General features: G+C 41.2%; 1 protein-coding gene and 1 long non-coding RNA gene across 12 annotated transcripts in view; one reads left to right on the top strand and one right to left on the bottom strand.

Moving 5' to 3' along the window:
• LDB2 (LIM domain binding 2) overlaps window positions 1-3,490 on the top strand; it is a 217,794-nt gene extending 214,304 nt beyond the window's left edge. For 6 of the 11 annotated variants that reach the window (XM_085304276.1, XM_085304275.1, XM_085304274.1 and 3 more), the window contains one exon: window positions 2,213-3,490. In XM_085304276.1, coding sequence (XP_085160402.1) covers window positions 2,213-2,443 — 231 coding nt within the window. In that variant the 3' untranslated portion in view covers window positions 2,444-3,490. Of the gene's footprint in view, window positions 1-2,177 lie in introns of all 11 variants that reach the window. The other 5 variants (XM_085304279.1, XM_085304280.1, XM_085304277.1 and 2 more) reach the window with 3 other exon arrangements.
• On the bottom strand, window positions 477-16,090 carry LOC146596239 (uncharacterized). The gene is made up of 3 exons (XR_014895780.1): window positions 16,029-16,090; window positions 13,783-13,827; window positions 477-588 (listed from the first exon to the last, which is right to left on the bottom strand). It is a non-coding gene; the product is annotated as an uncharacterized LOC146596239 (long non-coding RNA).
• Between the last annotated feature and the right edge of the window lie 5,110 nt (window positions 16,091-21,200).

Genomic DNA, 21,200 nt, shown 5'->3' with positions numbered 1-21,200 from the left:
TATTAGGTGACCTGAGCAGCAAAGCTATGGCTGTTCTGTTGGGATAATTAATCCTTGGTCTGCTGTTCTGAGTAACAGGAATATTGTCTTACTAGTGGAAGATACATTTTCCTTTATTTAATGTCATCTTAGTACCTTAGTTAATAACTCATCAGATTGGCCTAAAGCGATCCTCTTCCTTTCGGCACTTGTAGCTGTTAAGCATGTTCACCCCTCAATGTAATACATACTTAATTCTTTTACCTGGCCTGCCCAACCAGCTATTCCAGGCCTGTAATTATGTTTGATGCACTTCCCTATGTTTCATCCAAGTTGCCGACCTCGCCTTGGTACGGCAACGCGCAGAACTTGAGGCAGCATCTGAGGTCCGTGCTCGAAAGCGCTGGAGCAAGAGCAACTGTTGCCACCTCAGTCCGTGATTCAGTCTTTCAGTCGCTGTGGTCCTTTCTGCCTGCCGTATCACACTGCACGCTCAAATCCAATCTGCTGTCCTCTGCCAGGTCTCTCTTGTCATTACTGCTCTCGCAATACAGTGGGGTCAGGGCTGGTTCAGCAGTGCAAACTATACATTTTCAGTTGCTTAGAGAGCTGAAATGAATTAGAATAAACTTTCTGTTATAAACACCATTGCCTTTTAAACTTCTGTGTTGCAAAGCTGTGTGGTGATTTGATTAAATGAAATATTTTACAGATATAGGAAGTAACAAAATACAGACAAGAAATCATGTAACAGATTCCATCTACTCACAAATTTTTCACATAGCACAGGCTGAAACTGTGATTTAAACATTCTTCTGTAGYATATCAGCCTTTGCTAAGGGATATCAAGAAATAGTGTAAATACAGGCAGTAACTTGTATGGTTTCATGGTGAATGAAGTACATATCTGATAGAAAAAGTCTTATAKGCAAACGTGTCTTTTGTTTGCTTTTTACGAATGCTTTTACATTCCTAAGCAGGAACAGATCCTTTAAAATACAAATCTGTTGTTCTCTAGGATTCTTTGAAGGGCTTGTTAAATCAGCAGGTACAAAGCTAGACAGACATCTGGAATTACTGCACTTTTACCAAATGTTATCAGATGCCCTGCCACCTGAGCTCCATGAAAAGATGCATCATGCCACATATTTCTCATAGCAGTTAGCGCAGCAACCTGATTTCCCTTTGAACAGAGAGAATGGGAGGGCTCTCTGGCTTTGCACCTCTGCTTTCCAACCTCAAGTTTGCACCTTTCTATCCCATGCTGGTTAGGTTTTTGCAGCAGATCTGTGATGCACTGGAGTACAGTAGGCGGTTTACTTGTTTTCATGGAAGGACAATTCGTACTTAAAACAGTGATTAGATGAAGTCTTTCTTTCTTGCATGCTTCAGTTTTTGATGACTACTAGCTTCATCAGTGTAATTATAATTAGCACTCTTCATCTTCCTTTTACGGTACCAGCTGGACAGATTGGTCCTCTTGCTGCACAGATTGGCAGCAGGGTTGCCTACATGGAGTTAGGTGACAGGCACCATGAAATAACAGATGGTAAATTCAGGGCTTGTTGGCAATCAGCAGGTTTTTGCTAATGACTTAATTAGCTATGCAAATTGTCAAATCAGTGTGAACATTGTTTTTATCGAAAACTTTACCTAAATTAATTACCATAATTAAGTAGCAGAATGTCAAGTATATTGGATGCGTAAAAGGGCTTGGCTGGCTAAGGATACGAGAGTTACCATCTTTATTAGAGTGCTGTGCTCTACATTTGAAAAGTCTGAAAATAAGAAATGTGGTTTCTTTTAAACTAGTTTTAAAATAGGAGTATCACAGAGTTGCAGCTGAAATGCACCCTGGTGCCTTTCCAAATAAAATGGCTCAGAAAAGAAATACTGGATAAAGGCTAAACATTTCAAGCAGGAGCTTAAGCCAGTTTCACAGCCTGCTTATTTTTTTAAAACATGCACATTTTTCAGTTTACCTGCTTTTTAGTTCAGGGGTTTCTGACATCCAGAGCCATGAGCATGCAACTAGAGAGGAGTGTAACAGCCTTTCATGTAAATTAGAAATGAAGCATAAACCTGTCTCCTGGTTCCTACTATTCAGGAACTTTTAACTCTATTGTACAAATATCACAAAATTAAGACATGCAAATTCTCTAACATGATTTTTTTAAGTTGATTTTTTTTCTCTCAAGGTTTCCATATAACAAATATTGGGTGCTGTTCACAGGATGTGATGGTGGTAGGAGAACCAACTCTGATGGGAGGCGAATTTGGGGATGAAGACGAAAGGCTTATCACTAGATTAGAGAATACACAGTATGATGCAGCAAATGGCATGGATGATGAAGAAGATTTCAACAATTCACCTGCACTGGGAAATAACAGCCCGTGGAACAGCAAACCTCCTGCTAACCAGGAGACTAAATCGGAAAATCCCACACCACAAGCTTCCCAATAGGTTATTCTGCAGCAGTACCCACTGGAATGTATGTCAGTGGGTTATTAATTACTGTTTCACAGCATTCTTTAGGAGAAAACAGAACAAAAATACCTTTCAACAGATACAGTATCTATTTCTAAACTAAAGCTCTCTGATGTTTTTTTAATTAGGGAAAAATCATGTATAAGCTTCCATGTACATTTCTAGGAAGCTTTCACACACGACGTGATACTGGCACTGACCTCAATTAAAATAATTGAAACTTATATAGCATCTCATGGCAAATCTCTGACGACGCATTCTATCGGAGGGGTTGTTTTTTTCCTCATCAAACAATGGCCATATTTCAACAAGTCATCAGTGCTCAGGATCTCATTAACATGACTATGTAAAACTTTTTACAATTGTAAAATATTTTCTGCTTTTCAACTTGCACCTGAAATTTCTTGTTTCAGAAAAAAAATSAGCTTTTAAGGAAAAGTAATTTAAAGTAACTTTTGTTCTTTAACTTTTCTTTCATTGGTTAATCATTTAAAGGATCCAGCATTTTTAATTTACGTTTAGCTGATGCCAATAGATATTCTTTCCATCATTAAATATAAGTGCTGAATCAAGAAATGTCTTTTTTCATCAAAGACATGAGAAATATTTTTATGTGGAGAAAGACATCCAGTCCTATGAGAGTTTACGCTTTGTAAAATTGCTGTTGATCCAGATATTTTAAAGCCATGTAATCCATTAACTTTGTGGCAGCTTAATAAATCGAAAACTTTTGTGTTTTTATTATTGTATCTGAGTTGGCTTTGTTGTTATTTCTTTTCATGGTATATTTCTTGTATAATATTTTTGTAAAGCCCTCAAAACATTTTTTGTTTTACTTTTTTTTTTTTTTTTGATTCCGGTGTATTTATGTGAAACTTTATAAAAGAAACTAATTTTTTTTCATTTACATATTAATATGTTCAACTCATCATGTAAAGACACAGTGAGTCAGTGTGTTCTATAATACAACTGTATTTTATGTATGCTTTGCCAATAAGTGTGCCAATAAACTGTGTTAACAAATGTGCTCCTCCCTAGTGCCTTTCCAGTTCCTCGCGTGCGACAGACGTGGGCAGCACCCCGCGCCGGGCGTTTTCGGAATTAGGGGCCCACGGCGTCGCCGGCCCTGCRCAGCCGACGGGAGGGACGGGAGCTCAGGTGGGAATCGCTTGCCGCTCCGCTCGCTTCGGTGCTCTGACCCAGCGCGGCGGCTGCAGCRCGGGAGCCCCGCGCAGCCGGCAGGGCTTCTGCCGGTGGCGTTGCGGTGAGGCCCCCGCCTGGGACGGAGAGGATCTGAAAAATTCTCCTTCTCTCTCTCCGTTGCTGTSGAGTCAATTGTTCACGGCTGCAGAGATGCTGGACCTGCGGGCCCTGCCTTCGTGCAGGAAAGGCGCGGGATGCCGTTCGCCTGATTGGAACCRTACTTTTAATATTACCGGCATTATACAGGCACCTGCAGAAGTCCTGGGTTTTCTTCTGAGGGACTGTATGCTTAGAAGCCACTTTAGGGAAATGTGGTGCCAAAGTGCATATACATTTTTAAGGATGCATTTTCTGATTGTGATTCCACCAAAAAGTGTTGAAACCACCATAAAAGTAGCAATATAGGACAAGGCACCCAGCCTCGCCACTTGGATCCTCAGTGGGAAATAGCCCTTGCACCTAAGCAAAGCACCTGAGCTTCTACCTTAGGGCTCGTACTGCTTAAAGCAAAATCTCTTTTTAATGAACTGCAACACCCTTGCTAGGCCCCTCAGGAAAACTGCCAAAAAATGACCATTCCGGTTTCCTTAGGAACTAGGCCCTCAGTGCAAAATGTGTCAGCTATAGAGTAGGATTTAAAATTAAATACATAACAAACATGAACTGAGTTTATCTGCATAGATAGCAATGTTGCCTCTTCATAACGCTTGCAGGATATAGGAAAATGTAAGTCTATCAATCAGCGACTTAATGAGCACTGATTTTTCCATGTAAATAATTAAATTCACAGTGTATTCCATTAAAGGATCACTGGCTCCTATATAGTTGCAATAACATTACAATTATACACTCTAATTCTAATGTTCAAAAACACTAATCATTCATATTACGTTTCCATGAGCACACTCTAAAAGGCGTTCCTTATTATTAATCTTTCAAGCCTGGCACTACTATTTCAATTTTTAAAAGATTTATGATGTCATATTACTCCTGTTGCTTCAGTAAATAAACACAGGAATGTTTGAAGTATGGGTAACAGTGCTGTCCTTGAATTAATCTGGAAGGGCACTTTTTCCATATTTCCTCAGAAACCCACTCTGCGAGCTATCAATCCATCCTATTGTGGTTAAGGGGAATAACAGATGGAGCTGGCTGTTTTTATTTATTTGCTTATTTGTTCTTAAAGAAAATGTCCAAACGGGGTGGATTAACGAAGTGGCTGGATAGGTAGAGCAGCTGGCCACACGGGCTTCATTGCTACTTCCTTCATCCCCATGCTGGGAGCGGTGGCATTGGCTTTTCTTTTCATATTGCATATTACGCTCTTCAAGATAGATCCTATAATCTTCTCTCTCCCTCCATATGCTTATACTCTGTTCTTGGGAATATTTTCCCTACCGCTAGAGAATTAAGGTACAACATCTACATTAAGTACCAGATTTTATGTCTTTTGGTTGTGGGTTCCAGTTAAATGGCACTATGTTTTACCAGCTTTTATGTGCTGCTTTACTACCTCGTGCAAGAAGTGAGAAAGGTGAATACCGTCAAAGCAACAAGTTCATGGGAGCTGAGATTGCTGCCTGGAAAAGGAAGGCTTGAAACTAACAATTAATTTTACTGTAATCTAATCTCACCACCCACATGAACATTGTAACTCTTTTAGAATTTGGAAGGAAATAATGTTGTTGACACTTTCCTCTGGGGAACTGTGCAATTATTAAAAGGAGGAAGGAAACTTATCTCATGATGCTGAAATACTTTCAAAGAGAAAGCTTTTTTTTGTTTTAGCTAAATGGAGGGAAATACTGGCCCTGAGAAGCACCCTGTCAAATCAGAGGGAGGAAATTCTTGGGAGTTTACTTAGAAAAGCAGGATCATATAATTAGTAAAGTGACCAAGAAAGAACACTGATAACTAATCTTACTGCTGTTATGACGGACTTGGACTATGTAAGAGTGGTGCATTTTGATTATATTTTGAATAGATTTGTTTGGGAAATTTTTTTTTCCTTGGGTCAGCAAAGTCCACGTCTCAGAGAACATCCAGGTCACATGTGTGGTCTCACCAGCTGCGCCTCCTGAGAACACTTCAGCTCTCCTTAAAGCAACCCCTTTCTCCCTTTTCACAACAAGCCAGGTGGGGCAGTCTTTGTGGCTTTATGGTGTTCGCAGAAGGAAGCRGTCCTCAGGTCTCACCACCTTCACATTGGTATGTGAATGAAATAACAAAAGAGRACAATTCAGTTTGGAAGGGCCTTCTGGTATAACTAGAGAACTACTAGAGGTGTAACTAGTGTTTGTATTCTGGTGGCATGATAGAACATCTGTGGAAGACACGAGCAGCTAGTTTGTAACCCTGGTCCTGGAGAAGGAGATGCTTTTGCATGCTTGGGAAACCAAGCAGCTCCCATCCTTGCGGAACTGGACAGAAGTACCCTTTCCTAGAGAGAGGCCAAGGATAATCAGTCTTGAACCATATGACGGGGTGGGGGGAAGGTGGTAGAAACTACTGAATGAAAAGGCAAAATACTGATCATTACTGGGTGATCCCTACGAGCAGGGTGAGGGATTCTTTGCCCTAGCCTTTGCTGCAAGACACCATTAAGGAGCCCAAATGATGGAGCTCAGCCGTAAGAATAGACTAAATTTTGCAATTTCATGGCCTCCATGAAAATCCCATTTTAGCAGAGACAGGATGAAAGAGAAAATGTGAATGACTGATGTTGAAGGAAACCCAGTTTGTGCCTAATATATCCTGGAGAAACTGCTAATGGAGACAGAATAGTCCTGAAAATATTTCTTGATACTGCAACTCCGGTCAAGTAGTCCTATGGTGATATACAGCATGTCCAAATTAAAGCTGCCTTGGGGCACAAGTAACCCTAGCAGCTGCTTTTATGGAGTAGAACTAGTTGATATGTATGTTTTTTTAGCTTTTTGACAGCATATTTTTATACAAGACTAAAGTCTGAATCTGCTCTGTATTAATAGGAGTTATTGAATATTTAACATCACATAGAACTGATATTGCCCTAACATATCACTATGCTTGTATTAGGAAATCTGTTGGTACCCCAGCATTGCAGATTGGCAGATGGTACCTTTAGTTAAAGAGTCACTTACGGAAGTCTACAAATTTATGGACCATACGGCTATGTCTCACAAAAAGCTAGTAAATTCCACTGAATATTTACAATATTCAAATTTGTTCAAATTTAGCACGCTATTTTGACAGCAACCAGCACCAGTTGCTTCCAAGGAAGGAGCTTTATTAAGAACAGCCCTTGGCGCAATCTAACTGCAGGCACATTTCTGCCCTGACCGAGGAGTCACTTCTGAAATACARAGAATTACATCCCTTGCCCCAAGAAGTATTTTTAATTTTAGTGGGTATATGAGTAATCTTACTCCATTTGAAAACACCATTACACACACGTACAGAGAGCAAAAATGACGTCGGAAATAATGCATTTCTGCACATCGGACTGCGGGCTGCAAAACGCCTCCAGCCACAGYAGCACACAAGCACCTCAGGCCTCTCCGGCTGCTCGAGAAATCAGGCTGTGCTGTCACTTACTTCCTTTACGGAAGCAGGGTGAGACTGATAGGTGTCAGTTAGGAAAAGCRGATAAATGCATCCCTGAGAGAGCAGGCATGGGATGCCATTAGGGCAGGAGAGGAGGGGAATGGGCTTCAGCTGGTGCCCCAGGGCAGAGCTGGCTGCCTGTGCCCTCCGGTCGGACACCGAAGCTCAGCAGTGCTCAGGTCTGTGCTCGGCGCCGGAGGCTGTAATTCCTCAGGTTGCTTTTCTTTTATTGTGGGGTTTTTGGTTGTTGTTGTTGTTATTGTTGGTTTTCTTTTTTAAAAAAATTGTACTGTTGTCTAGGATATGAATATTTCTTGGGTGTTTAGGACCTTGCTAGGTGCAAGCTAGCATGCAGAAATGTCACTGGAGCTGGAAGGGAAGGAGAAACCCACTGTTTTGTACTATGCAGAATGAATCTAATCTSTGGAGATGGAGTTCCGTACTGCCCCTGTTTAATTAATAGTTCTCTCTCAACAACTCTGAATTTATCTGAGGTAGCTTGTACCATTTTGTATCGAACAGCTACAACGTACACAGCCAGCATCTCCTTTGTAAGTGCATTAGGAGGTATTTTTAGCAAATGCTGAATACGAAGCAGGTGTTTAACACTTCTTATCACATTCAGCTGCAACTCTCATTTCATCACATGAAGTTTTATCCTCCTTGAGTGATCACTTGGGGGGCCTGAGTGCTGGAGAAACTTTTAAGAGCTGTTTGGTGCTTCCTAACACTGTGCTGCTTTTTTTTTCTTTTTTTTTCTCCTTCCCCCCTCTCCGCATTCAATTTGCTCTCCTCTCTCTTTGGTAACTTATGAAAATTTGTTTGCTATTTGTTTGCTGTTTTGCCCCATGTTTTTTACCATCCACCTTCTCCTGGCTGCACAAYGTGGTCCCACTTGTGCCCTACCCAGAGAGATGCCTGGGAGCCAAGATGACTCATTCCCAGCCTGACAAGAAGGAGCAAGTTGAGCAGAGGGTATGTGTGAAATTCAGGAACTGCAACAGATCCTGGGGCTTGTGTCTCTCTTTGACTGCAAACTGAAAGGGACTTTTCAGCCGCTTTCATCGAAGTTTCCCCTCCAGGTTACGCTGGCAKTTCGGAGAGTGGCAGGAAAACGCTAGCGACTGGGGCAGGCCTCTGTTCATGGAGGGTTTTCCACATCTCTGTGCTACTTTCTCAGTTCCTGACTCACCAGCTCCTCGTGCGAGTTTCTGCAGGAGCTCAGTTTGTAGCYGGGGTGTCCCCCGATAGCCGAGAACATCGGCTGCAGTTCCCGAGCGGTGTAGGACCAGGGCAATTTCAYTTTTGCATATCCCAGCTACCTTCTCCTCCACTTTGTGTCAAGAGGAACAGAGAGTTTTGAGTTGGTKTTGTTCAGTAAATTTAAGTTTGTGCTTGTTTCAGCCTAAATGCTCAAAAAATAGAAGCCTGCACTTGGGGGTCTCGGCATGAGCCAGCCAGGAGAGGAGCGGAGCCGGTTTGGATCCCTCTATTAGTGGTGTTAAATTCCATTGYGCAGGTACTTCCACAGCTGTGAGTTATTCAACACAAACTCCTACTGAAGGAGAGAATAGGCTGCAAATAACCCACCAGGGAGCAATTTCTTAAGTGCTAGTCATCCAGCAAATTCCTTTATTCTCAATTTTTATAGCAGGATTACTCGATGTAGAGGATATGTCCAGTTTATAATGTAGTTGATTATTTATTGCAGTTATCTTGCGCAGTGAACTCCATTTAAAGTGGATGAGGATTACTGGAACTAGACAGATGCGATGTTCATTTCCAGAACTAACCTCGTTCTCAGTGTAACCTGGGCTATTGCTCACACCCATGGGAATATCACTTTTCTGGTCATTTTTCAACCCCCCAATTGTTTTCTTACTTCTTAACAGGCCTACTTTAGCCTGTAATTTCTGTTTCCCACATCTTTTCTTCCCAACTATCCCTGTTTCCCAGTGATCCCTTTCCTTCTTCATAATCCAGCATGAATTGCCCCCTAGTACAAGAAAGTCCTTTTTCTTTTCCACTTTACAACCTCTCTTGATCTTTTTAGCCCTAGGAAACTCCAAGTCCACCTTGCCTTGGAGCACATCAGGTGTTGCCTGATTTAAATTCCGTATTAAAACACCTTGCACACCATTAAACAGAGACGCCCCGTCTGTCGTTCCTCCTCTCTGAGCTCCTACGCTGCCCTCCACGCTGGGGAATGTTTTTCAAGGATACATGCACCTTTTCCCCAATACTAGCCTAACATTTGCCTGAGGACAGCAGACCCTTACACAAGGCTGCTTGCCGGTGTCTCCAGATGGGGCTGTGGTCGCTGCCCCAGCAAGGCCATCCCAGGAGTGGTCTCACCAGGATGGTCTTTGGTGGGAGAGGCCCATAGTTTTCTGCATGGCTCCAGGAGCATACGTATGTCATCGACACCAAAAACTGTTTGGTAAAGTGGCTGAGCTGTGTGGTTTCATGTCATAGCTGTTTCTGTGTGTGTCCCATAGGGGCTGGGAAAGGACAGATCATGAAGCTGACTTGTGAGTTTCTGTGAGTCCGTGAAGGCAAAGCGCACCTTCCTTGTGCAGTCGGCCATGCTGCACCGAAACGCACAGTTCAGGAGCTTCCRCGATGACACTGGCTCCATGTCCAGCATGAACACCTATGGAAAGCCCTGCTGGGTCAGCCCCATGGGCTGGCCAGCCCAGCTGTTGTCCACCACAGCAGGGATGTCCTGGCGCATGAACCTGGCTGCTCTCAGTTGCCTGCGCATCCCTCAGCACTGGGAGCCACTGTGTAAGGGCTCTTAGAGGTCCAGCCTTGCATACCTTCTTCCAAATCTATGGACCTGTTGTCCAGGAGTTCGTTTAGTCCCTTCTGAAGCTGTATTTACTCTCTGCCTCCTCACCATGGTGACAGCAAGCTCCAGAAGCTCCTTATTTGCTGTTTAAAGTGCTGTTAGCAGACCTACTGGTGCTAGCGAGGTCCCTACCTCTTGTGCCTGGGGGCTGCAGGATGGTGGTTCCCCATTCACCACCTCTGCCACCTTGCTGGTTTCATAACTATTAACCCGTTATCTGGCACTTCTGCCTGTGGATTTTGGAGGACCACTTTAGCATAAGACTGGTTTCTGTGTCACTGTGTCAAATGCTCACCAGGAACAGTGACCGTGCTGGAGCAGCGGKCTCCACTGCTACGTCTGCAGGCCGGTTGCCTCCCTTCTCCGTGCCAGGAAAACACCCGATCCAGAACAGGTGTTCCCAACATTATGCTGTGCTGAGCTGAGCCATCAAAGTGCATTGCCTTCAGCTAGGGTCTTTTTTTGAATCTCGTGTGTTTATGGAGGCACAGTGGTGTGGTTTCCAAGTGTTGCGCATGGTTTCTATTTGTGTGACTTCCATTGATATTTTTTTATAGAAAGTTTGCAGCTAAATCTTCCAAGTGCCGCTTTACAGTGTTGGGATTTCATTCCTATCATCCCTATACTTTTTACAGACTATTYAGCTAGCAATATTCAGAGCTTTTCTTAATGTCTTCCATCTCCTCTGCCTCCCTGGGAAGGGGCCAGCCATCAGCCAAACAGCAAGTAAATAGACTGCATACATTTAGTATCGTGACGGGCACATATGTTTTCAGTGAAGAGTTCATTTGCCAGAAGAAGAAAAAAAAAGTAGTTTGAGAATTCAGGTCAACTTTTGGTGAATCACTTTGAATTAATAAATATAAGGAGTGAGGACAGAAGGATTTCAGAAGTGCAGAAAAAGTTCATTTCAATTTTTCTGAAACAAATGAGTTTTGTGTAGTTTGGCTGGGCCCGTTCCTTTTGCCAAAAGGAAAAAAAAAGGGGTGGGAAGGGGAAAAAGAGGCAGGGGGTTCTCTGGCCCCAAACTCAGTAGCTAAGCCAGAGGGGTGAAATAAACCCATTTCCTTTGGCTCCCATCTGCCTCTGGCCCAGGCCCTTCCCCAGCTCTCCACTTTGCCCGTGCTCCTATTTGTGAACCCTCTCTTGCACGTGTCCAAATCCCATGGCTCTTCCCCACCACGTGGCTGGCTCAAGGCTCCCCCCACTCTGCCATCCCAGGCCACTCTTAGTAAAGGTCTACGCATAACTCTGCTTGTCCAGACTCACCCAAAGCTCCCCAGCCTCCAGGATTCATCTCCTGGTGAATGGATTATGTTTCTTTCAGCCATTCTAAGAAGTTATGGTTGAAAGCATATTTTTTAATTTAAATTCTTCATGCTCATTTAGTAAATCATAGAACTCCATTACTGGTTTGGCTCTGGTGGCATGTTGCTACCATGAAAGGACGGGGCTGTTCTGGTGCCAGCAGGAGTGCCAGGAGAGAGAACCAGGGTGTCCTGTAAAAAAGTGACACATTCCCTTGGGGGCAGGTAATACCACTGATTTTGGTGAAATAAAGAGCTGWGAGGCTTGAAGAGGGTAATTTGACTCTGTGGCTATGACAGTAACAGTTTTCTGGGTTTTCAAGTACAGCAAGTTCAGCCTGTGCATCCTCCTGGCAGCAACCACCACTGTGGATATGTCAACATACCTGATCCTTTTTCATAGCTGCTGCAAATGGGGCTCCTCATACAGACTGGAAAAAGTTAATAGATGAACGTATTGGATAGCATTATGTATTTAAAGAGGATGCTGACAAATCTTGATGTTGGGGGCCACATCTGGCTTCACGGAGTCATTTTGGATACCTCTTCCCACAGAGGGGTGGGTTGTGTCCAAGTGGGCTCTGCACCATCTCCCACCTTACCTTGGGCTCTCCTGGCTGGCTGCAGAGCTACAACCTCCCCCATGCCTGCCTGTGGTCCCCAGCCTGAGCAAACCCCTTGTTCGCATCTCATCGCAGGCTCATAAAATGAACGCACCTGTAGTCTAACTGCTGGTCATTTAGCAAACGACCTCATTTAGAAACTAACCCCCTCAGTCCAATTATCCCTCTTCTCCAGCCACGTGTCCCTGTGTAGCAGCACTGCTCATTTATATGMTAATTTTCCTAAGTCTACTTCAAAGGGGAGAATTGTTTGTTAAAAATCTTAGGCTCCAGTCTCAGTTCAGACCATCTCATTATTTACCTGCAAATTTAGGGAGATATGGGTAAAAGCTCTGTTCTTTTATGATCTATTGTCTAAGTGATCAAAGGAAACCATTCAATATGAAGATCAAAAAGAGTCTGGCTCCCAGCAGCCTGGCAGCTGGCTCTACCAACTCCCAAGTCTGCAACCTCCGTTATAAGTAACGACTGATTTTACTATTAAATAACTTTTGATTACAAATTGGAGGGAAAAAATACCCTTCACAGACACATCTCTTTACTAAGGTGTTAATGAAACTAGGCTTCATATCAATATTATCTCAATTATTAGTCAAGGAATAATCACTATGTATATAGTTGTCTCTATTAATAATCCTCAGATAATGAAAAATATCCCACAGACATAACTAAAGCTGCTTGATAAATTGCTCATGGCCCACAACTAACCCAGATTTTCTTTCTTATATAGATATACTGCTCAAAGGATTTTTAAAACAGGAACTCAGACACAGAACTATTCACAATTTAGAGAAGCCAAAAGCAGTGGCGGTAGGTTGAAGTATCAAACTGGGACACCTCATGTCCCAGTCTGTTAGGGAATTATGTCAACAGAGTAACACAATGTGAATAATGAACCCATGCTTTTCAGGGCTGACATAATTCCTCAGCTCTAAGAAATTTCAAGAGCCATGGCTTGTAGAAATCCTATTCTTATAGAAAAGATAACCCACAGAATTTTTTAGCTTAACAACAAATAATTGTTAAATAGTGTGCAGCTTTCTTTAGAAAAATAATATGACAAACAAAGAAGTATATACTTTGGGGCTTTAATCTTCTCTTTAAAGTCAACACACTGCTACTCGGTATAGTATGCCTTGTTTCCACACCACAAATGGCAACAAACAAGAGCAAACAAGAGGCTGAGAACTGAAGTATGTTTGGGGGATTCATAGGGGGAAAATAAGGATATTTGGGGATCTGAGATATTGAAATGTGCATTTTTTTCCCCAAAGTAATTAGATGCATTTCTGAAAACATGCCAAATTCTTCTAAAAATATTAAGCTACCTCTAGAGTAGGAAATCCTCCAGTGYTGCTAGGAAAGATATTTTTCTTGTTCTATAGCTGATTTGCGTGATTCAGTGTGTTATACCCTTGCCTGTCAGTCTATTGAAGGAATACCTTAGCAGGTCTTGGATAGCTTGTAGTGCTGCTCTTGTTTGGAACAGATCTAAAGCTAATGTTTTGACCATTTGTTAGTATTAAAGGTCTGATGGCACTTTACAGGAGGGTTGGGGTGTAAGTTTTGGAGTCCTGGCCAAATTCCAGCATGGGTAATTAAATTCTGTCCATCTAAACTTCCCCCTGTGGTTTTAGTTGGCTCAGGTATTCTTAATTTCCTGTCTTAAAATGTTCTGTAGTGTTGCAGTGGTGCTGTTAAATAGTTGCCAGGTTTCACCTCGGCAATGTGTGAGATGATTCATACCTTACAGATCTGCAGATATCCGCAAGTCCGTACAGCCTATGAGACCTGGAGGAAAGGCAGAGGAGAAATGACAAGTTGTCATAATGACTATTTCCTCAACTGATTTTTCTAATTTTGTGAAATTTAAATAAGTATCTCTCCATTTGTTACTGAAATAAATTCCTCTCCCCTCACACCATCCTTTTCTCACATGCCCATGAGGGAGGACAGCAAGTGACCACAAGCATCCATAGCTAAGCAGAGATCTGGGTTTTCGTTTATGCAGAATGTGAAGAAAACTGGCAGAATCCATTTGCTAACTTGACGTACTCTGAAACTTTGAAAAATATCCAAATTTAAGTTTTATGCCCTGCAATCATTCTTATTGTAGTTTCATTGTAATACCTAAAAAAAAAAAAAAAAATAGCATTGGATATGAGGCGAACTGAACACATACTTTAAGTTGCTCTCTGTTTTGTCCTCTTACAGTTTAAAAGCTGAACCAATTATAAATTACACAGACTGTAAGAATAAAATACAACTGCCAAAAAGTCTTTGTTTGATATGACGCTCATACGATACGTGTTAGCTGATGCTCCTTCATTGCTATCTGCTGTGTTTTGTCCCTTATCAGGCATAAATATTAGTTTGCTGCAGCATTTTATAACTTCTGAAATCAGTCTGGATGTGTGGGGAGAGTTTGAAGTACTTAGCTTACTTTTGACTAGGAGGCTAAGTGGTCGTTTTAGTAAGGGAAAAGACAGAGGCTTTTTATGTGAGCTGCTTTAGCCCACTTAAAAATCCAAATATCCCTCTAGAAATATCTACCTGCATCCATTGCTCTTGGAAGCAGAAATGGAAGATGAGGCTTTTAACTTACGCACCTCAGATTGATGCTGAAGGTGGAATGAATATCCTACCCTTTTAACATGAGCAGCATATATCTTGCATTTTCCATGAGGTAACCAAAACACAAGATAGTAACAGATGGATAAGATTTTGTTTTTATATAAATTTCTGGAAAATCTCAGGAGTGGTAAAACTTAGCAAACACACTACTGTCTTCTTGTAATGTTCAATACAACGACAGGCTTTTTGCAAGAGCAGGGGAAGAAGCTGAAATGCATAACAGTTCAATATTCCCGTTTTTATGGCTTACTCCTGCAAGTCTTGCTGCAGAAATTGGGACCAGCGTGGTTCTCYGGGAAAGCTCTGTCTAGCTTGTCCGGGTGGCCTGGGGGTCGCTGGCTGGGTTACAGTTGCTTGGCTGTCCACGCTGCAATTTTGYGTTAGTGAGGGTTAATGGGCAGCAGCTATACAGACTTCTAACTTCTTCGAAAACAAGGAAAAAGCACTCTTATAAAGAGAAAGCATTAACAGATTTTGTTAACGACAAACACTGCACAGTAAAGGAGGGGAAAGATTAATGCTGCTTTAGTGTCTTGAAGAGACACATCTTTAACTGATCAGGAAGTTCTGGAGAGCTGGTCTAATCTTTTTGGTCTAAGCAACACAATCTACACATCTCATTTGCTGGCAGAATACCAGTTTTCTAGTCTCAAGATTTCCTGGAAGGAGAACAATTAGGGCCTGATCCTGGAAGCCAGGGGGGGCATGAGTTCCCAGGAGCCGTTGGGCAGGGTGCTGAAAAAGAAATAACAGAAACCCAAAGGGAGTTGTGTGCCACCCTGAAGGAAAGCAAAGGCAAGCACTTTCTTAATTAGGGCAAGCATTGGTTACATAAAGCCAAAAAGCGATGAAAAAATGTGGTGGAGAAAATCCCAGCAAGACAAGCTCAGTTTGAAAGTCAAGAGCTTTCACTTTGTCCTTAGTCAATTAAGGCAGAAATTATTCTTTTGATCTGTTCTGATCCTGCTGCCCTTAAATATATATAATTCCCACTTCAATCAATGGGAGTTGTGTGAATTTAAAAACTCCGGGGTCTGACTCATAAATGTCTGACACTGATTGTACAACACATCGGCACTCGCACGGCTGATTAAAGGAGCAGACGTGTCAACGGTAGATGAGACCTTTGCACAAATAGGATAACGATGCCATGTCAATATTTTCACAACRTGTGAATGAGTCCTTTAAGGGACAAGGCACACAATATTCAAGAAACTGAAAGTGAGGGAAATGGAAAAATCTTACTGAATTCTTATCTAAACACAGAAAGAAAATATTAAATATTAAATCAATCTATTAATATTTTAATATATTAACATTACACTTTGCTTTCTCTAAACYAGCCTGTTACTACTTACCTTTGCTATGTAATCATACACTAAATAAACGATTTTCTCTTGCTGCCTTCCCAATATGGAATAACAGGGGTGTCAGTCCTCATTATCAAGGACTGACAAATTTACTGACCAGATTAGATGATGYGGTTACTGGAAGTAGCAGGTAAATGAACTGGAGTGGCAAGGGCATATACAGAGCATTTGCCCTCTGCCTCCTGTGGGGATCGAGGTGTGAAACAGTGGTAAGCCGCCCTGAAGCCCTGTGGTCCTAGGGCGCTCTAGCTCCAGGACAAGTGTCATGCAAGAATCGAAGCAGTGTTGTTATCTTCCCTTTTACGCCCTGTTAAGTAGGGCTCTGAAGCAGCAAATCATGTACACAGAATATTGAATTTTTAAGACCACAAATAGCCCAATTGATTTACTAGCTATACTCATCTACTCACATAAGTTTAAACAAAGACTTAATTTAGTTGCATGAATGCCTCTGAAGTCTGGGACCATTCGGAGATCTTAGAGACATTTTATCCTTGTCCTTCCAGTATCAAAGACAGCATTTGATAGAGTTGACGGGAGTAGTTCAGAAGAGATAAAAGAAGTGAGACTGCGGTCAGGCCTGTTCGCAGATAAGGGTTTTTCTCAGGAAAAGCTTCTGCTTGCCAGTTGCCCTTACTGTCTTGACTGAGGACTGTTTTGTAGCACTTCATAGTGCAGAAGATTTTGCCTATTTTCTCACTAACGTGACATGTTACATGCTTAACTTTTTTCTAATGTCACCATTTTATTGAGGGATAGGTTTCTGTTTTTCTTTAGTCTAATACAGTGACTGTGGCCTCTGCCTACACCATTTTTCCTCTTTGCTTGAGATGGATGCGTGATGGGGGAACCAAAATTCTTCACTAGCCCTGTGATGCTGTCTGTCCTTTCTCACTAGCCCTGAGTCCTCTCAACCTTTTCTCTGATGACTCCTGTGTAACCCATGCTGAGAGAATATAGGCTTTCGAAAGGTGTAACTGGGTAGCAGTACCATTAGCTGAGTTGCCAGGTCTCTTGGTTATGCCCATGGCACATACCAGTCTCCATTTTCTGCCTACAGTAAGTTGAGAGCTTAGGTAGTCTCTTTATGACCAATGTATTAGCAACCAGAAAAGGAAAATACTCAAAGCTGATATTATTTAAGCCAGACTCCCAGGAGAAACAGGGGAGAAGGCTTATAGACCCACTTTGAGCAGGGCCCAGACCACAGGACCTCCTAAGGTCCCTTCCAACCTGCCGCAGGCTGTGATTTTGGAAGGAGCAGCTGAAGTGAAAATGTGTAAACGTACTTTTGCAATGGATAGGCCCAGCTCGGGTCATGGTAAGACTAGTCTGGAGAAAAAAAGCGAGAGAGGCTCATTGATCTAGAAAGGAACACCAGAATTCCCAGAAGATCATGTACCGTGTGGCAGGTTGGATGAGTTGCATTGCTCTGAATAGATATATGGTTGATTGGATTAACCATTTAGTGAAAATGCTGCTGGCCTTTGAAGAGCTTGAAACGAGCACCAGATGGCTGAAACTTGGGACCGGGAAGTTTAGTGGGATTTGGAAGTCAGATTCTCCCCAGCAGCTGTGCAGGGGTAGCTCGGTCATTCCGGTACAAAATTAGTGATGATTTCTCCAAGAAAACTGTCGGTAGTGTCTATAACAAAGTGAGTTCCGTATCTGTGATTTTGCAGTAGAATTTGTAATTCTGTAAAGTACTTCAGTGCTTGTGGAAACCCATTGCATGAATTAATAAATAATAATAGCTTGGAAACTGCAAGACATTCTGGTTCAAATCTGAGTGGACTCTAATCCTTTCATGCAACGAGAACAGCCTTTCTATATTTCCTTTCTTAGGATGTCAAAGCTATATTTTTCCGAAGCATTTGAACAATTTGACTGGGACCCAAGGGGGAATTCTGGATGCTTTGTGGTAGAGTAATGAGTCAGAAAGTTTTCTTGCCAGGGATTGGGAAACGCTTGACCTCATTTCTGAGAACACAGTATGCAAGGGAAAGATTTTACCCTTGGTGGAATTCTAAATGTTTTGAATAGACTTCTGAGTATAAGGCTATGAAAGTCCTTTCCAGAAATGAAGAATTTGTGATTATCCTTGTAGTTACTTACAGAAAAAAATACGTGTTATATCAAATTTAAAGATCAGTAGAATAAAAATCTTTGGTTTAGACTAAATTTAAATTGAGGTATAAAAAGAATATAATGCTGAAGAGTTTTAGATTACTGTTTATTAAACATATAGCTTTCACCTAAGCTATAGCTCTGTATGCAAAGTTTTATCTTTAAAAATCTAAGTCTGAGAAAGCTTCTGGACATCTAGCCCTTTGCACCAAGGCAGGATTAGCCATATCTATTACACTTCTGACAAACATTTAACTTCTTAGAGGACCTTCAGTGTGGGAGATGCCCCCAACAATCTATTCCTAGTGTCTGATTTGAGTCTTTCTCGCTCCAAATATAAATCCAGTCTTTCTCTGATCTGCTATAGCTGTAGAGAACAAGCACATATTAATCCACTGACTGTGTAGAACAAGATTCATTGAAGTAGGTTTTTTTTCTTTTTTCTTTTTTTTTTAAATACGGTGCCTAGGTCTGTAATCGTTCCACTGAAATCAACATACATACCATGAGGAGAAATATTGCAGGACCTCAGTGAAATTATATATATATATTACATATATAGTTGCCAGCTGCGTATCATCGGCTTCTCCAAAGGATCTGCAACTGTTTAGATTTTAGGCACGCAAGCAGAGCTTCTGTGACTGGCAGCCACTCCTTGAGTGAGAAACTAGATGAAATCCTCAGTAGATACACGCAGCACTCTGCTTTACTTGYTTGTTTTGCTTCGCTTTGCTTTAAGGTTTACCTTAGTAAGTCCATAAACAATATTATTCATTGAATTCCATTTATTTACCACAAAACTCGTTGAACTGATTCCATCAGAATTTGACTGTCACGTAATGCAGGTATCTGATCATCAGATAAACATTCACAAGCATGTATAAAGTCTACGGGAATGATACCAATGCTGATAGCTTACTGAACTCTCCTTTAGGATAATTGTACCTACTTATGACATAGTACAAACTAAGCTTCTAAATCCATGAAATCTTTTTTTAAGATAGTGGGTACCCCTGACTTTAATGAAAATCAGCCTTTTTATCCTGGAGACTAATATAACTCCTGGCCCCAGAGTTTAAACCCTTTGTCCCTAGACTGCCAGAGCATTCTCATTTTTCATCCCTGCTGAGAGCACGGCTGCAGCACATTCCCTAATTTTTATCATATGTTAGGGTGTTTTGTAAAAAGTAATTCCCTTTTTAAAAATAAAAAATAATCAAATAAACAGCATTGCAATGAATACATATTTTCCATTTTTTTCCCTTACTTGATCAACTGATTTGAGAAGCCAGAAGTAGTTATTTTCACTAAAGCTAGGGTTTGTAAGGCTTCAGTCAAAAATGTGACGCTTTATATCTTATTAAATTTCATGTGGGTTATGCAGAAAATAAATTACATACAACTGTACTGCATAAGTAACATTACTGTATTTTTTTTTTCACTGAGCAATTTTTGAAAGCAGTATAAATCATAGGCTAAATTCTGCAGCCCTTCCTCCAGCCTCACTGAGCCAAAATCCCATTAAAGTTAACTTTGAGATTTGGCCTCATAACTGGATGAGTATGGGAAAGCCTGTAATTTATAAGGCCATATCCAATCTATTATACTTCTGGAAAATGTGCAGAAATATATTTTTAAGAGACTTTTCTCTCCAAGTTCCTAAAAAGCCTGAGTAATTTCAGGGAGGCAATCTGATAGACAGATTTGTATGAATATTTATATAACTAATAACAGAGTCAATACTTCTAAATATTTTCTAAGAATACACATTCAAGTAAAACAGTGAATGCATTTTGGCTGTTTGTCTTTTTTCTATTTACTTTCTTTGAATATTCTAGCAGATGAGTTCACAGCCTGCGTGTTGAAGAATGTTTGAGAATAATGACAGTCTTCGCAGAGTGGATTTAAACTTGTAGCTCTGAGCAGTTTCTTTAGAAATGTCTCTCAAATTGTGATAGAAATAATAATACATTGCAATTACTGTTCATTAAAATCCTACATATTTAATATYGCATAGTGAGCATTTCAAATGTGCACAATCTACAGGTGATCTGCAGAGAACCCATTGAAAGAGTAATTTCCAATAATCCAAGAAAATTATAAAGTATCTGCAGAAAACATGCAAACAGAGAAAGATTAAATCAATTAACTAGATTATTTACTACAAAACACTCATGCAGCATAGAAACTAACCATGAACAGATGTATACTGCTCTGATGTATGTTTGCGGTCTATTTGAAGATAAATTAGAAAGCTTTCCTTAATATCAAATAAATATTCTTCAAAATGCGTCTTAAGATCTTCAGCCATTACAGAGAACATATGCAGCGCAGAATTAAACACTGCAAAAAAAAAAGGCATCTGAAAGGTCAAGACCTGAACAGGAAAGTCTGTATTTCCACCATAGGAATTAATACTGTACTATAGATCTTATGTGTCTGAGCTCAAGTTCTTCATTAAATAGCTTGAATTTTGATGATGAGGATGAAAATATAAATTTGTGAACTGCCCTGGAAGCCTTTTGGATCACAGCTGAGTCTCTGCTCCAAAGTCCAGCCAGGCTCTTCTCCATAAAGACATCTCAGATATGGCTGAAGTCTAGGCTGGTATGCAGGCATCAAACAGGTGAGTGCCCCAAGTTTACCTCACTCGTAAGGTTTTGAGTTAGATATGGAGGAAAACCTGAGAACTGCATCAGTTAGGTCCTTATCTGCTTCCTCACTGCCCACTAGCCCTGCATCGAGAGGGGAAGAGAGCTTAGCTGTCGTGTAGGAATTGGTGGTTAAGACTCATTTTGAAGACAAGCAGAAGAGCTCTGGGAGACATTACAAATAAAACCCAGCATAGATTTTAGTAATCATAAGATGTTCAAGCAATGGACACTTTACTACTAACTGAATAACTATTCATGAAATTTTTACATTTTTGAGTTTCAAGTGCTTATATTTGCAAACCGTATACTTAAATGCGCACACAGCCTACACTTGCTTCAATACCCRTAACTTGTCAAACACAGATAGTTACTATATTTT

This window comes from Rhea americana, unplaced genomic scaffold, assembly GCF_003343005.1.
Source record: "Rhea americana isolate MKP2758 unplaced genomic scaffold, rheAme1 scaffold_205, whole genome shotgun sequence".
Lineage (NCBI taxonomy): Eukaryota > Metazoa > Chordata > Aves > Rheiformes > Rheidae > Rhea > Rhea americana.
Note: the sequence above shows the minus strand (reverse complement) of the source record. Positions and strands in the feature narration are given on the sequence as shown.